Genomic DNA, 13527 nt, shown 5'->3' with positions numbered 1-13527 from the left:
CAGAGGACAGAAAGGTGCGATCGCAAAAGAAAACAAATTTACCAAGAACAATTTAATCAAAAAGAGCAAGAATTTAAAATATATAAAACAGACAATGCACTTGATATTAAGAATTAAGAGAGGTGAAGTAACATGGACACCAGAGTTAGCTCAGTGGCAGAGAGATTTGGTAGAGCAGAAGGATGTGTAGGATGTAAACAAAAAGAATAAAAAAACTAGATCACTTTATTTATGAATGTGAAATGTATAAACACCTGAGAGATAAATTTAATAATGATAAGAAAAACGCATTTTCAAATTCCTCTCAGAATATATAGAAAGGGCTTTCTGAATAATATCCCAAACACTCAGGTACTGGGCAGAGGTGGAAAGACTACTAAAATATTGTACTCAAGTAAAAGTACTACTACTTTAAATAATTTTTACTGAAATACGAGTAAAATTACTAGTCTAAAAACCTACTCAAGTAAAAAAGAAAACTCATTTAAAACGTACTCAGAGTAAACGTTACTTCGTTACTTGTGTTAGTAAAAAAAAATTCTTAACAGCAGGGGGGGTCTCTCCTGTGTAATGCAAACAGGACAAGTGGATATAAATCTCACAATAGTTGTTTTTAATTGAAATATAATAGAAAAAACATGTTGATAGAACATTTAAAGCTTTTAGGAATGTAATGTGTTATTTTAGTACAGACCATCCCATAAAACATTTTCAAACTGTATAACCACTGAAGTTGGCATTAATTGGGGATTCTATAGAGCAGCCTTCTTTATACAAATACCAAACACCAAACAACATCCTACTGCAGATCTCATAACTCAAAACAAGTCACGGTTACAGGTGTTGTGACTTTCACTAAATGACCCAAAGAAAACCTTCAAGATGTAAGACAATTCTGGGAATAATGGATCTTTGAAGGGAGCTGGATCTTTAGGTTTCTGGCAGCAAAGAGTAGGTAACAGAAGCCTATGTTCTGAAGAATTGTTCATGTTCTGAACTGTTATTAATAAAGATTGAGAAGTTTGGATCAGTTGTACTTTTGTTTGGAATACCTGAAACCCTTTTTTTGTGGAATACTTGATGCGGCCCAGCCGCTCCTAGACTCTACCTCCAGCGGCCCCCAGATAAATTGAGTTTGAGACCCCTGATTTAGTGGCTATGGAACTTAAATCTAAACAATGGATCCCTGGTTACAATCTCCCACTGTAGGTTTTTCTAATTTAATTTGAATTTTGTAACCTTAGAATACATCAGGTACAGTCAAGCCGGAAAGTCTGCACACCCCTTTCACCTTCTCCACGTTTTATTACATTACAGACTCATTCTGTAATAGATTGAGTTCTTTCTTGCCTCAAACATCTACACACAATCGCCAATGATTACAAAGTGAAATCAGGGTTTAGAAAATATGCAATGCTGCCACCGCCATGCTTCATTGTAGGGATGGCATTAGCCAGGTGATGAGCGGACGCTTGGTATTCAGGCCAAAAAGTTCAATTTTGGTTTCATCAGACCAGAGAATCTTGTTTCTAATGGATTGAGAGTCCTCTAGGTGCCTTTTGGCAAACTCCAAGCGGGCTGTCATGAGCCTTTTACTAAGGAGTGGCTTCCATCTGGCCACTCTACCATAAAGGCACGATTTGTGGAGTGCTGCCATGATGGTTGATCTTCTGATAGGTTCTCCCACCTCCACAAGGATACGCTGGAGCTCTGTCAGAGTGACCCTCGAGTTCCTGCTCACCTCTCTGACCTTAGCTTAGAAGGTGAAAGGGGTGTGCAGACTTTCCGGCTTGACTGTATATCATTAGTCACTCTACCTTTTGTCAAAGGTAATTGTTAACATCTATGGTAATCTATACATTTAGCAGGAAAACACCTTTTAGACAGTTGTAGAGTTTTTATAAAACACATGTGCATTTGGTTTTTACCATGTACAGTTTGAAGCCCATTCATTTAAAAAGCAATTCAAAACAAATAAACTATGGATTGCCATATGAATAAATAAATACTCATATTATTTGATATGGATTTTCAATGGATATGATTGCCAATCTATGCTTAGCCACCTATAATGACAAAGTAATAACTAAGTAAAAGTAAATTTTAACTCAAAAGCTGAAATCTCTATTTCACAGAAGTATAGACTTTGCTGTGGCACTTTAAATTGTTCTCAAGTGCATCGTGCAGCTTTATTTATCTTTGAGATGATCTTAAACTCTATTGGAGTACCCTTATATAGTATTTCAATTTGAATGGATATAGTTTGGAAAGACACCCACCTGGGTCTACAAGAGCCCACAATTTACCCTGCATTTTCAGAACAAAAACCAAGCCATCAAGTCCAGAGAAGTGTCTGTGGATCTCCTTGACCAAATTGTGACCAGACATCGATCATGGCAAAGATGTGAAACAATATCTGAGGCTTTGAGTGTTCCCAGAACCCCAATATCATACATAATTTTAAAATGGAAGAAGCCTTAGACTCAGTGATGCGTGTGGGGAGTGAAGTCTTGCCCCTCTGGTCCAGTGCCAAAAAAGAGCCAAAGTAGCACAAAGTGATGAAAATGGTAATGCAGGGCACTCAGGTGGCACAGTGGAATATACTTTCTGAACTCTCTAAGTTTGAATCTCAGCTCTGCTACTGGTTAATTGGCAGTCTAAAGGCCGGACAAAATTGGGGTCTTCGACTCTGTGTAAGAGCCCTGTGTAAGGACCCTGGTTAGTAGCCTGAGGTGCCTATACAGCAGTGAAGGAACACAGTCATCAGTGAGTGACTCTTCATGCACAAGACTGGCCTCATGCGTGAATCAATCAAAGTATGGGCGAATTAGAAGGGTTTGGTGGGAGTGAGATAAGGGCAAATATACCCTCCTTGGATGCGAATGGGGTCCCCAGCAGTGGAAGACTAATTGGCTATGCTAAATTGGGAGAAAAGCTATAACTGAAAGATGTCAGAGCAGTGCATTGCAGTTTGCTGCAGTTGTAGCCTAGCAGTTAAGGTACTGGACTAGTAAGCAGAAGGTTACTGGTTCAAACCCCACCACAGCTAGGTTGCCACTGTTGGGCACTTGGGCAAGGCCCTTAACACTGAATTGCTTAGACTGTATAAAGACTGTATAAAGTCGCTTTGGACAAAAGCGTCTGCTAAATGCTGAAAATGTAAATGCTTATGGGGAACATGATGAATCACATTTTCTTTTAAATCATGTGAATGACTAGGTAACCTTGAAGAAGTAACCTGCGTAAAACAAATCTTAGTAGGCCACATGAGACATAAACACCCCTATAGCACAATTCTAGATAAATCTATCTATTTATCTTTTGACTTCAGCTGTTTTGACCCCACCAATCGCAAACACCTATACAAAATCTATTTCTTTGCTTCTTGTTTGATATGCACCTTATGCCAACAGTTTGGGGTAGGGCATGCTGTGTATCAACATGACTGTGCCCCTGTGTACCAAACAAGGTCCATAAAGATACAGATTAGTGTTTTGGAACAATAGACCACTGAAGTCGTGCGTCATTCTGTAGTCCTCGTTATGCCCATATTTGGAGACCCGGGTCTAAGCCCGATTTTCTATGGCAAAAATGAATGGGGTTTTCAAAAAATCGGCTCTAACGCATCCTTTGCTAAATAAACATGTTCAGAACCCTATACGTTTTGTCCTATGTATATTTTTCTCCTGTACATCACTGGATCCTCTGAATTATGAGGTTGTTAAAGGGTCGTAATACTAATAATGCTACACGAAAGCTAATGCTACTGCGCATTAATTAGACGTCACTAAAGTACACCAAAGCAAGGCTATGGTGGTCGTACCGCTTTGTGGTTTGTCCTCCTTTTTCAAGGATGATTACAAAAGTATTAAAAAAGGTGAAAACCACTTTGTCAGGTCATGTTGAGCAGTGTAGCCTCTTATTCTTATTCGCGCTGCTTCGTGCGGTTATTTAAGAGGCTTCTAGTCTAGTGACGTCAATTCAGTGCGCAGTAGCATTAGCTTACAAGTAGAAATACATATATTTTGACTCTTTAATGACTTCATAATTGACACATTGACACATAAATGACAAATTTTTTATGACTACAGGATGCGAGAGAGGCAATTTTCGAAATCTCCATTCATTTTTCCCATTCTAAATTTCTCTTAGACCCGAGTTACCAAATATGGGCATAACAACATGGCGTGGATTACAAAATGACGACACGACTTCAGTGGTCTATGGTCTGCACAAAACCCTGAGCTCAACTTCAATGAATTTTCCATCCAACAACAGCAAGAATTGTGACCTACATTTGTGCATTACGTCCCTGCTCTGTGCAAGTCCATAAATAGGTTTAAATATCACATTACACTGAAATGGAGGTGACTAAACAGTGATTGTTGGAAAAACTTTTCCTTCTCCACCATCCCTCACAACAAAAGCCTAACTATTGGTAAAGTAGAAGAAAAAAGATTTAAAGTCAGCAATGACTCACAAAGCTCTGCATTTTTAGCGCAGACACACTCTTTCTGTCCATCAACTTGAGAAAAGTAGTACAGCCAGAAATCTGGTTACTGGCTGTTAGATTATCCACTAGTTAAAAGCAGAGCAAGCACATATTTCACCAAACAATGCATTTAAAATGATAAAATAAAATGTGTTAAAATATTGTTTTAATAATCACACTTTAAAAGAATTTTCTTTTTATGTGAGTCTGATGCATAGTTAGCACAAAGCTTTACTAAAATCTTTAGCTGGAATACTTTACCACTTTAGTTTTGGAAAGGTAAATAAAGCAAGAACACTGTTGGTAAGACATATCTCTTCTGTAATCTATCACAGCAGTCCCCAACCTTTTTTGAACCAGATAAGATATAATTTCATGGACTAGCGGAGGGGGGGGGGGGGGGGGGGGGGGGGTTAAAATAAAATTATATGACAAGCATAGTAAAAAACACCAAGTGCATAATAATACGACTCACTAATGATGGAAAGTTACTGAGAACCCTGAGCTTTTTCCAAGGCAATGAGACACTCCCATCTAGGGGTAATAGGAGACAATAACACCTGAAGTGTGTTCCTTATGTCCAGTCTACTCCGTAACTTTGTTTTGGTTGCCGTCTCTAAAGAAAATCCCGCTTCACAAAGACAGGATGTTGAAAATGGAAGCAGTGTTTTTATTGCTTTTGTAGCCATCTTTAATTATTTTTTGTTTCTGTGCGGCCCAGTAATAAATGACCCACGGACCAGTACCGGTTCGTGGCCCAGTGATTGGGGACCACTGATCTGTCACATTTATTGGCAGAGCATGATATAAATTAGTGATGCACTATTTGGACAAATTAATATGGCCACTCCTCCTAATTACTGAATTTGGGTGTTTTAGCTCGACCTATTGCAACAAATATACTACAATTCTATAAAATGAATCATATGCTTTCAACATGCTCTTCCAGTTCCAGCATGACAGTGCTTATATGCACAAAAAGAGATGCTTAAATACATGGTTTAGTGAGTTTGGTGTTGTGGCCTGCACAGACCTTTCCCTTATTGAACACCTTGATGGCAAGTCAAGCCTTTTTGTGTAACGTTAGTGTTTGAACAAAGGGGAGACTCATATAACTTAATATATAATTAAATTACAATAATGCTTAGGAAATCTAAATCTAAATCCCTTAGTCTACCATTATACATTTAGAATAGAATAAAGTGCCTTTATTTGTCATATATACATATACATTTGTACAGTACAACATTTTTTTGTATATCCCAGCTCGTTTGGCAGCTGGGGTCAGAGTGCAGGGTCAGCCATTGTATGGTGCCCCAGGAGCAGAGAGGGTTAAGAGCCTTCCTCAAGGGCCCAACAGTGGCTGAATGGCAGAGCTGGGATTTGAACTTTCAATCTTTTGTTGATAGCCCAAAGCTCTACCCACTAGGCAACCAGAATAATAATAATAAGAAGAATGTACTAGATATCATACATCTAGCTATGGATTGGAGACAGGGGGCAAAATAAATCACCCACATCCTAAAAAAAGACATCAAAAAGAGTTTTAAACTACAATGGAGCAAAGAGAAAAAGATACCAACATTAAAGCCCTAGGGTTTAAATATGAGTGGTTATGAGAAATAGAAAACATGAGCAAGAAAGACAAAACAACAGTATCAGGTGCTGGCATGGGGAATGAAGGGTTGAGTAAGAGGGAAAAAAAACATTGAAAGAAGAGTATGGTAACAGTACATGATTTGTGTCCAATCTGTCAGTAAGTTAAAGAAAGAGGAGGAGACAGACTGACAGAAAGAGAAAAAAAATTGCTTCATAGTGTTTTTTTTTTTTTCGTTAGATGAGGAGGGACATTGCTTATGTTTTTATACATGGTCAGATGCAACACAAAGAAGCAACTGTCATCAGACTTACCAATAGTTGAGACCACCAGTGGCCAAACTGTGTCAGGTCTAAGGCGGGAACATACATGACAGTGCACCCCTGTTAGGATTAGCAAATTAGTCCTCAAGGCCCCATTCTGGCCTTAGACATTTTTTAAATGAAAAAAGCAATAGTGCAAAATGTACAACAGTTTAGTCAGTGCCCTTCAGTACCCCCAAATCAGCTTGTATATTTTGTTTGAGTGTTGTCAAGTTTGTTTCTTTCACACACTAAATCTGAGTGCAATATTTGCATCTTACAAAATGTAATGACATTCAGTCCCATGTTTTTGGAAAACAGAGGGAAACGAGAGCAATAAAAAACAATTAAAAGTTAACCAGGAGGAAAACATGCCAAGGATGGACAGCTTAAACATAACATTATAGCATTAAGGCCCCACCAAAAATAATAATAATACTACAATTACTACTAATAATAATCATAATCACTCACTTACTTTCTTAAGCGCTTATCCAATTAGGGTCGCGCCGTGCTGGAGCCTATCCCAGCTTTACAATGGGCGCAAGGCACACAGTAACACCCTGGACCATGTCAGTCTCGAGTTTGGGCCAGTTGGGAAAAATAATTTTGACACTCATCTGTCACTTATCTAATCTTATTCTTGCATTCATTCTCATTCATCTGACAGCGCAGCACCTACATCGCAGTAGATTAGATGGGTTCTACCATCTGAGGGAATCCCCCCCTCCCAAATGTTTAAGTTGGTTTGGCCCATGAGGCGTCTTTTCTGGAGCACCGGTAAAAGTAAAAATAGCAACAGAATAGCGCAAGTCGGTGGTGATGGAGGGCAGGAAGAGGCCAGGTGGAGCCGAAAAGACCAGGTTAAAAAAAAAGAAAGGCAATGGAAGAAGATGCTGCCAAATGTGTCAAATTAACAGACATGTTTTCCAGAGGACAGACCCCATGCAGCCGGTATTGCGCAACATTGCCAAGTCAACTTAGCATAGTTTATTTTGTAGAACCCAATACACAGCATTAATCACAAATATTCAGTTTTAAGCTGAAAATAATAAACATAATTTGAAGTGTGATATATTAAATAGCCTAACTCATTAATGGAATGTTTTTGTTCCGACGCTATTGTACTGATGATCCATGACTACTGAAGGGACAGGTAGAGGATAGTCTAACAGATTTATTTAAACTAAGATAGTTATTTGTAATGTAAAATATAACGTAGAGAATATACATGTTATATGTTAAATTGTTCAGACATTCATAAAGATGTCAGCACGATAGCCTATTTTATTTTAACAAATTAAGACAAATAACCTAAATCACTATCAATTTTACACCATCATAATATAGGCTAAATTGTTAAAAACAAAAAAAACTTTAAGCATGTTATGTTATTCAGCAAAATAGACTAACACTTAATGAAATGTTTTTTTTTTAACCTCAGAGCAGCAGATAAGCCATGTCTCTGACACCGTTATTAATAAAGTGCACTGCTTAGGAGGCTTTTGATGCTGTAGGTAGCCTACTAAATAGCTACTTAAGAGTTAAACCTAACAATAGAGCACCTCTCTGTTGAAAAGACAAATGCAATTTAAATTTTTATTTCAACTTATTGCTCATGTACAAATGTAAATACTTTTTCATCTTTATCACATTTTTTACCTTTTAAATCTTTATCTGATTTAAATTTGAATTAAACATGTTTAAGTGAAGTGTTTTGTGTTAACTTACCAACATACAGTGTATCACAAAAGTGAGTACACCCCTCACATTTCTGCAAATATTTCATTATATCTTTTCATGGGACAACACTATAGACATGAAACTTGGATATAACTTAGAGTAGTCAGTGTACAGCTTGTATAGCAGTGTAGATTTACTGTCTTCTGAAAATAACTCAACACACAGCCATTAATGTCTAAATAGCTGGCAACATAAGTGAGTACACCCCACAGTGAACATGTCCAAATTGTGCCCAAATTTGTCGTTGTTCCTCCCTGGTGTCATGTGTCAAGGTCCCAGGTGTAAATGGGGAGCAGGGCTGTTAAATTTGGTGTTTTGGGTACAATTCTCTCATACTGGCCACTGGATATTCAACATGGCACCTCATGGCAAAGAACTCTCTGAGGATGTGAGAAATAGAATTGTTGCTCTCCACAAAGATGGCCTGGGCTATAAGAAGATTGCTAACACCCTGAAACTGAGCTACAGCATGGTGGCCAAGGTCATACAGCGGTTTTCCAGGACAGGTTCCACTCGGAACAGGCTTCGCCAGGGTCGACCAAAGAAGTTGAGTCCACGTGTTCGGCGTCATATCCAGAGGTTGGCTTTAAAAAATAGACACATGAGTGCTGCCAGCATTGCTGCAGAGGTTGAAGAAGTGGGAGGTCAGCCTGTCAGTGCTCAGACCATACGCCGCACACTGCATCAACTCGGTCTGCATGGTCGTCATCCCAGAAGGAAGCTGACGCACAAGAAAGCCCGCAAACAGTTTGCTGAAAACAAGCAGTCCAAGAACATGGATTACTGGAATGCCCTGTGGTCTGACGAGACCAAGATAAACTTGTTTGGCTCAGATGGTGTCCAGCATGTGTGGCGGCGCCCTGGTGAGAAGTACCAAGACAACTGTATCTTGCCTACAGTCAAGCATGGTGGTGGTAGCATCATGGTCTTGGGCTGCATGAGTGTTGCTGGCACTGGGGAGCTGCAGTTCATTGAGGGAAACATGAATTCCAACATGTACTGTGACATTCTGAAACAGAGCATGATCCCCTCCCTTCGAAAACTGGGCCTCATGGCAGTTTTCCAACAGGATAACGACCCCAAACACAACCTCCAAGATGACAACTGCCTTGCTGAGGAAGCTGAAGGTAAAGGTGATGGACTAAACCCAATTGAGCATCTGTGGCGCTTCCTCAAGTGGAAGGTGGAGGGGTTCAAGGTGTCTAACATCCACCAGCTCCGTGATGTCATCATGGAGGAGTGGAAGAGGATTCCAGTAGCAATCTGTGCAGCTCTGGTGAATTCCATGCCCAGGAGGGTTAAGGCAGTGCTGGATAATAATGGTGGTCACACAAAATATTGACACTTTGGGCACAATTTGGACATGTTCACTGTGGGGTGTACTCACTTATGTTGCCAGCCATTTAGACATTAATGGCTGTGTGTTGAGTTATTTTCAGAAGACAGTAAATCTACACTGCTATACAAGTTGTACACTGACTACTCTAAGTTATATCCAAGTTTCATGTCTATAGTGTTGTCCCATGAAAAGATATAATGAAATATTTGCAGAAATGTGAGGGGTGTACTCACTTTTGTGATACACTGTACACCTGAACTTATACCCAATAAAAAGTCATTGTAAGAGCTAGCTGCTGTTTCATTTATTCAAATTTTTCCTCCGCGGAAAAAGTGGGCCGGGTTTGGGCATGAAACTGGATCGGACCCAGGACCTTCTTGCTGTGAGGTGACAGTGCTACCCACCGAGCCACCGTGCCGCCCTTAATCATAATAATTATAATAATCATAATTACCATAATAATAGAATACAGGTGGCACTGTAGTGCAGTTGGTAAAGTGGGTGCCACTCCACAACAGGAGTATTGATGATTTAGGTTTGTTCTTGCCTTTAGTCACTCTCTATGAGGAGTTTTACATGTTCCTCCCATGTCTATGTTTTACTGAGTTTTCTCTCCCTAAAAACATACATTTGGTAAATTGGATGACTGAATAAATCACTTTCACCCTGCAGTGGATTAGTGCCTTGTTTAAGGTGTAAGGTGTATTTCTCCCTTTCTCTTGGTGTTTCCAGGTGGCAGTGGTCCTACCACAACCCTACCCAGGGGAAAATAAATGAAAATAAATGAATTAATTAATAAATTATTGTAAGAATGGCATTGCCAGTAACAATGGGTTAGTAAGGCATGCCATTGGCTGATCTTGAAAAACACAAAACACAAAACCCAACACAAGGTAGAACTCAACAAGATACAGGTACAGGAAATGCAATAGAATAAAGAATCATATGGGTGACTGAGATACCTGCATCTTCAAGGGAACATAGATAGGCTGTGCTTAGGTCTAGCAGAACTCCTCTAATAGTACCAACTGTGAGTGTGTACGTCACATGGGACTCCAAATTATCCATTATCTCTTATCATCTCAGATATCACTTTTACCAGTGAGAGAACTGGCTCATTTCACCACATTTCCTTCTCTTTCCTGATAATCTCATAAAATACTGTTAACAGACAGTACTGAAGGAAGCTTTTGTCTTTTTACAGCTTCAGGCTATATTGCAATAAGAGCCCCCAAATATACCTCAAAAATAAACTGCTAACTTCAGCTACCCAAAAGTGGCCCAATAGTACCCTGATAATTCCACCATAAGCGAGTTAGGAGTTCTTCTTTCTCCCTAGCTTGTAATAACTTTTTTAATGAAGGTCCAAAATCTGAGCAGAAGAGGACAAAAATGTTCTAGATTTGGCCTGTATGAACTGTACATAGAACTAAATATAAATGCTGCAGATCAAAACAACTTGGCAAACAATATTTGGCTATAAATAAATCCAACAAGGTTTGTTCCAACACATCATACATAGCAATAATATTAATTATAAATATTTACAGCATTTAGCAGACACCTTTAAGCAGAAATGAACTTACATTTGTGGCCAAATCCAAAGCAGCAATTAATGGATAAGTACCTGGCTCAGGGGCCAAAGAATGGCAACTTGGTGGTGGTGGAGCTTGAACCAGCAACCTTCTGACGATTAACCACTAAGCTTCCACTATCACTGAACCTCAGTCTTTCCCAGAAACGTACCCGGGACTAGGCACCAATCCATTGCAGGGCATCCCACATATAACCAGTCACCCTTTTCCTTACTAGAGTAGCCAATTGACCTACTAAGAGGTGACTTACACTGACAACTTGGCGGTGGTGGGGCTTGAACCAGCACTCTCTAATGACTAGGGCAGTACCTTAACAGGTAAGCTTCCACTATCACTAAACCTTAGTCTTTCCTAGACACACTGAATGTAAGGTGGGATTACACCTGGGACTAGGCACCAATCCATTGCTGGCCATTCCATACATACCCATTCACCCTCTTCCTTACTAGAGTAGCCAACTGACCTACTAAGAGGTGACTCAGAGGCCAAACTTTGGCAATTTGGTGGTGAGGCATGAACCCGCAACATTCTGATGACTAGGGCAGTATTTAACCAATGAGCTTCCACTATCTCTGAACCTCAGTCTTTCCTAGACACACTGAATGTAAGGTGGGATTACACCCGGGACTAGGCACCAATCCATTGCAGGGCATTCCATACATACCCATTCACCCTCTTCCTTACTAGAGTAGCCAATTGACCTACTAAGAGGTGACTCAGAGGCCAAACTCTGGCAACTTGATGGTGAGGCATGAACCCGCAACCTTCTGATGACCAAGGCAGTACTTACAATGAGCTTCCACTATCTCTGAATCTCAGTCTTTCTGAGAAACACGGAACACAAGGTGGGGTTAACTTGGCTCCTGCTGTGCCACTATACCACCATCACTACACAATGGCATCAATTAATTTACTGCACTACTTTACATATGAGTAAGTAAGTGAGAAGATGTGTGAGTATGGATGTGTGACACCTAGTAAAAATGAGTCAGTGACTAAATGACTAAACATCTCTCATGAATCTTGCCAAAATCTGGCTCTTTTTTATAAATAGCTAAGCATGAAGTTTCCTTAAGCTGGTACCATGCCCAGTTTACTTAGCAATTAAAGCCTGCAGTCAATGTTGTTATTCATTCTGAATGTGTTCAGTGGGGTTGAGGTCAGTGCTCGGCACGGGCCACTGGAGTTTCTCCACACCAAACTCATCAAGCCATGTCTTTATGACCCTTGCTTTGAACAAGGGGGCACAGTCATGCAGGAAAGAGTAAAAGGCTTCCCTGAACTGTTACCAAAACAGTTCATTTATTTATATACTTGGTTTTGTATATCTTTTAGCAATGGGTGTGGCTAAACATCCTGCACTTAATAATTACGAAGGGTTTTCCTATACAGAGTAAAAGTACAAAGAAAAAAAGGCTGAAGAACACCTTGCTGTGCTTCACTTACTGAAGAAGCTTTATCGAGGTATAGTGATGGCACTGTAATTAAAAGCCCGTGGGTATGAATACATTAGCAGGGAACAGATGGAGGATGTTTACACTGGCTTTTCATCAGTTTGTCTCCTGCTATGCTTACAGACAAAGGAATCCTATACACATTTTATCTTGTAATAGCAAAACATTTATTGCTGGACTTGCCTAATAATGCTGAAGTCATTCCATCACTCATTCCATGTAGCTTTATCAATGCTGCCAGAATGAATAGTGACACAAACCCCTACTTTTTAATACCCTTAATTTCTTCAATTTTAGTGATATTTATGGAGATTAATGGCACAGACAATTTATTTTTCTTAGTGTGCCATCTTAGCCATCAACCATCTCTCCAGCAGGCGCCTTGACCAATTGCAGCAGCAATGAGGAACCCATTGACCATTCCCTCACACAGATAGAGCCAACTGTGTTTGTGTGGACACCTGGCTGGCCAACAGCACAGCTGATCTTCAAACCTGAGAGCTTATTATAAAAAATTACATTAAAATGTGGCAATAAATCTATAATGATTTTTTACATCACAAAAACCTGCCATTATAACAGGGATGTGTAAACATTTTATATCCTCTGTACCATCATATACTCCAGCCCTAATCTAAAGAGCACATCTGTTTAATCCACAGTGGTAACAGGCACTGCTGAACCACTACAGACAATAAAATGAAAGGGACTGTGCTTACCATATAGAGTGACTGTGGCAGAAATCCAAAGCAGAGATGATCTGTCTAAAGAACTTGCGAGCCTCTTTGGGTGTTAATCTGCCCTTCTTTACCAGATAGTCGAACAATTCTCCCCCAGACACATGCTCTAAAACCAAATACCTGCAGAGAGAAAAAAAGAGAAAATGTAAGAACTGACAAGCATATACACACAGACAAGAAAAAACTGAATAAAAGATAGACTGAAGACCAGGCATATGGATTGATACATGCATACTGATAGACAAATGAATACTGTAGATCGTTG

The 13527-nt window shown here is 39.6% G+C and overlaps 1 protein-coding gene across 1 annotated transcript in view; it reads right to left on the bottom strand.

Moving 5' to 3' along the window:
• The window catches only part of brsk2a (BR serine/threonine kinase 2a), a 393831-nt gene that overhangs the window by 84942 nt on the left and 295362 nt on the right, over nt 1–13527 (bottom strand). The window contains exon 4 of the mRNA XM_063001316.1: nt 13242–13382. Within this exon, the coding sequence (XP_062857386.1) occupies nt 13242–13382 (141 nt within the window). The remainder of the gene's footprint in view (nt 1–13241; nt 13383–13527) is intronic.

This window comes from Trichomycterus rosablanca, chromosome 1 (assembly GCF_030014385.1).
Source record: "Trichomycterus rosablanca isolate fTriRos1 chromosome 1, fTriRos1.hap1, whole genome shotgun sequence".
NCBI classification, from domain to species: domain Eukaryota; kingdom Metazoa; phylum Chordata; class Actinopteri; order Siluriformes; family Trichomycteridae; genus Trichomycterus; species Trichomycterus rosablanca.
This window is presented reverse-complemented; position numbering and strand designations above follow the sequence as displayed.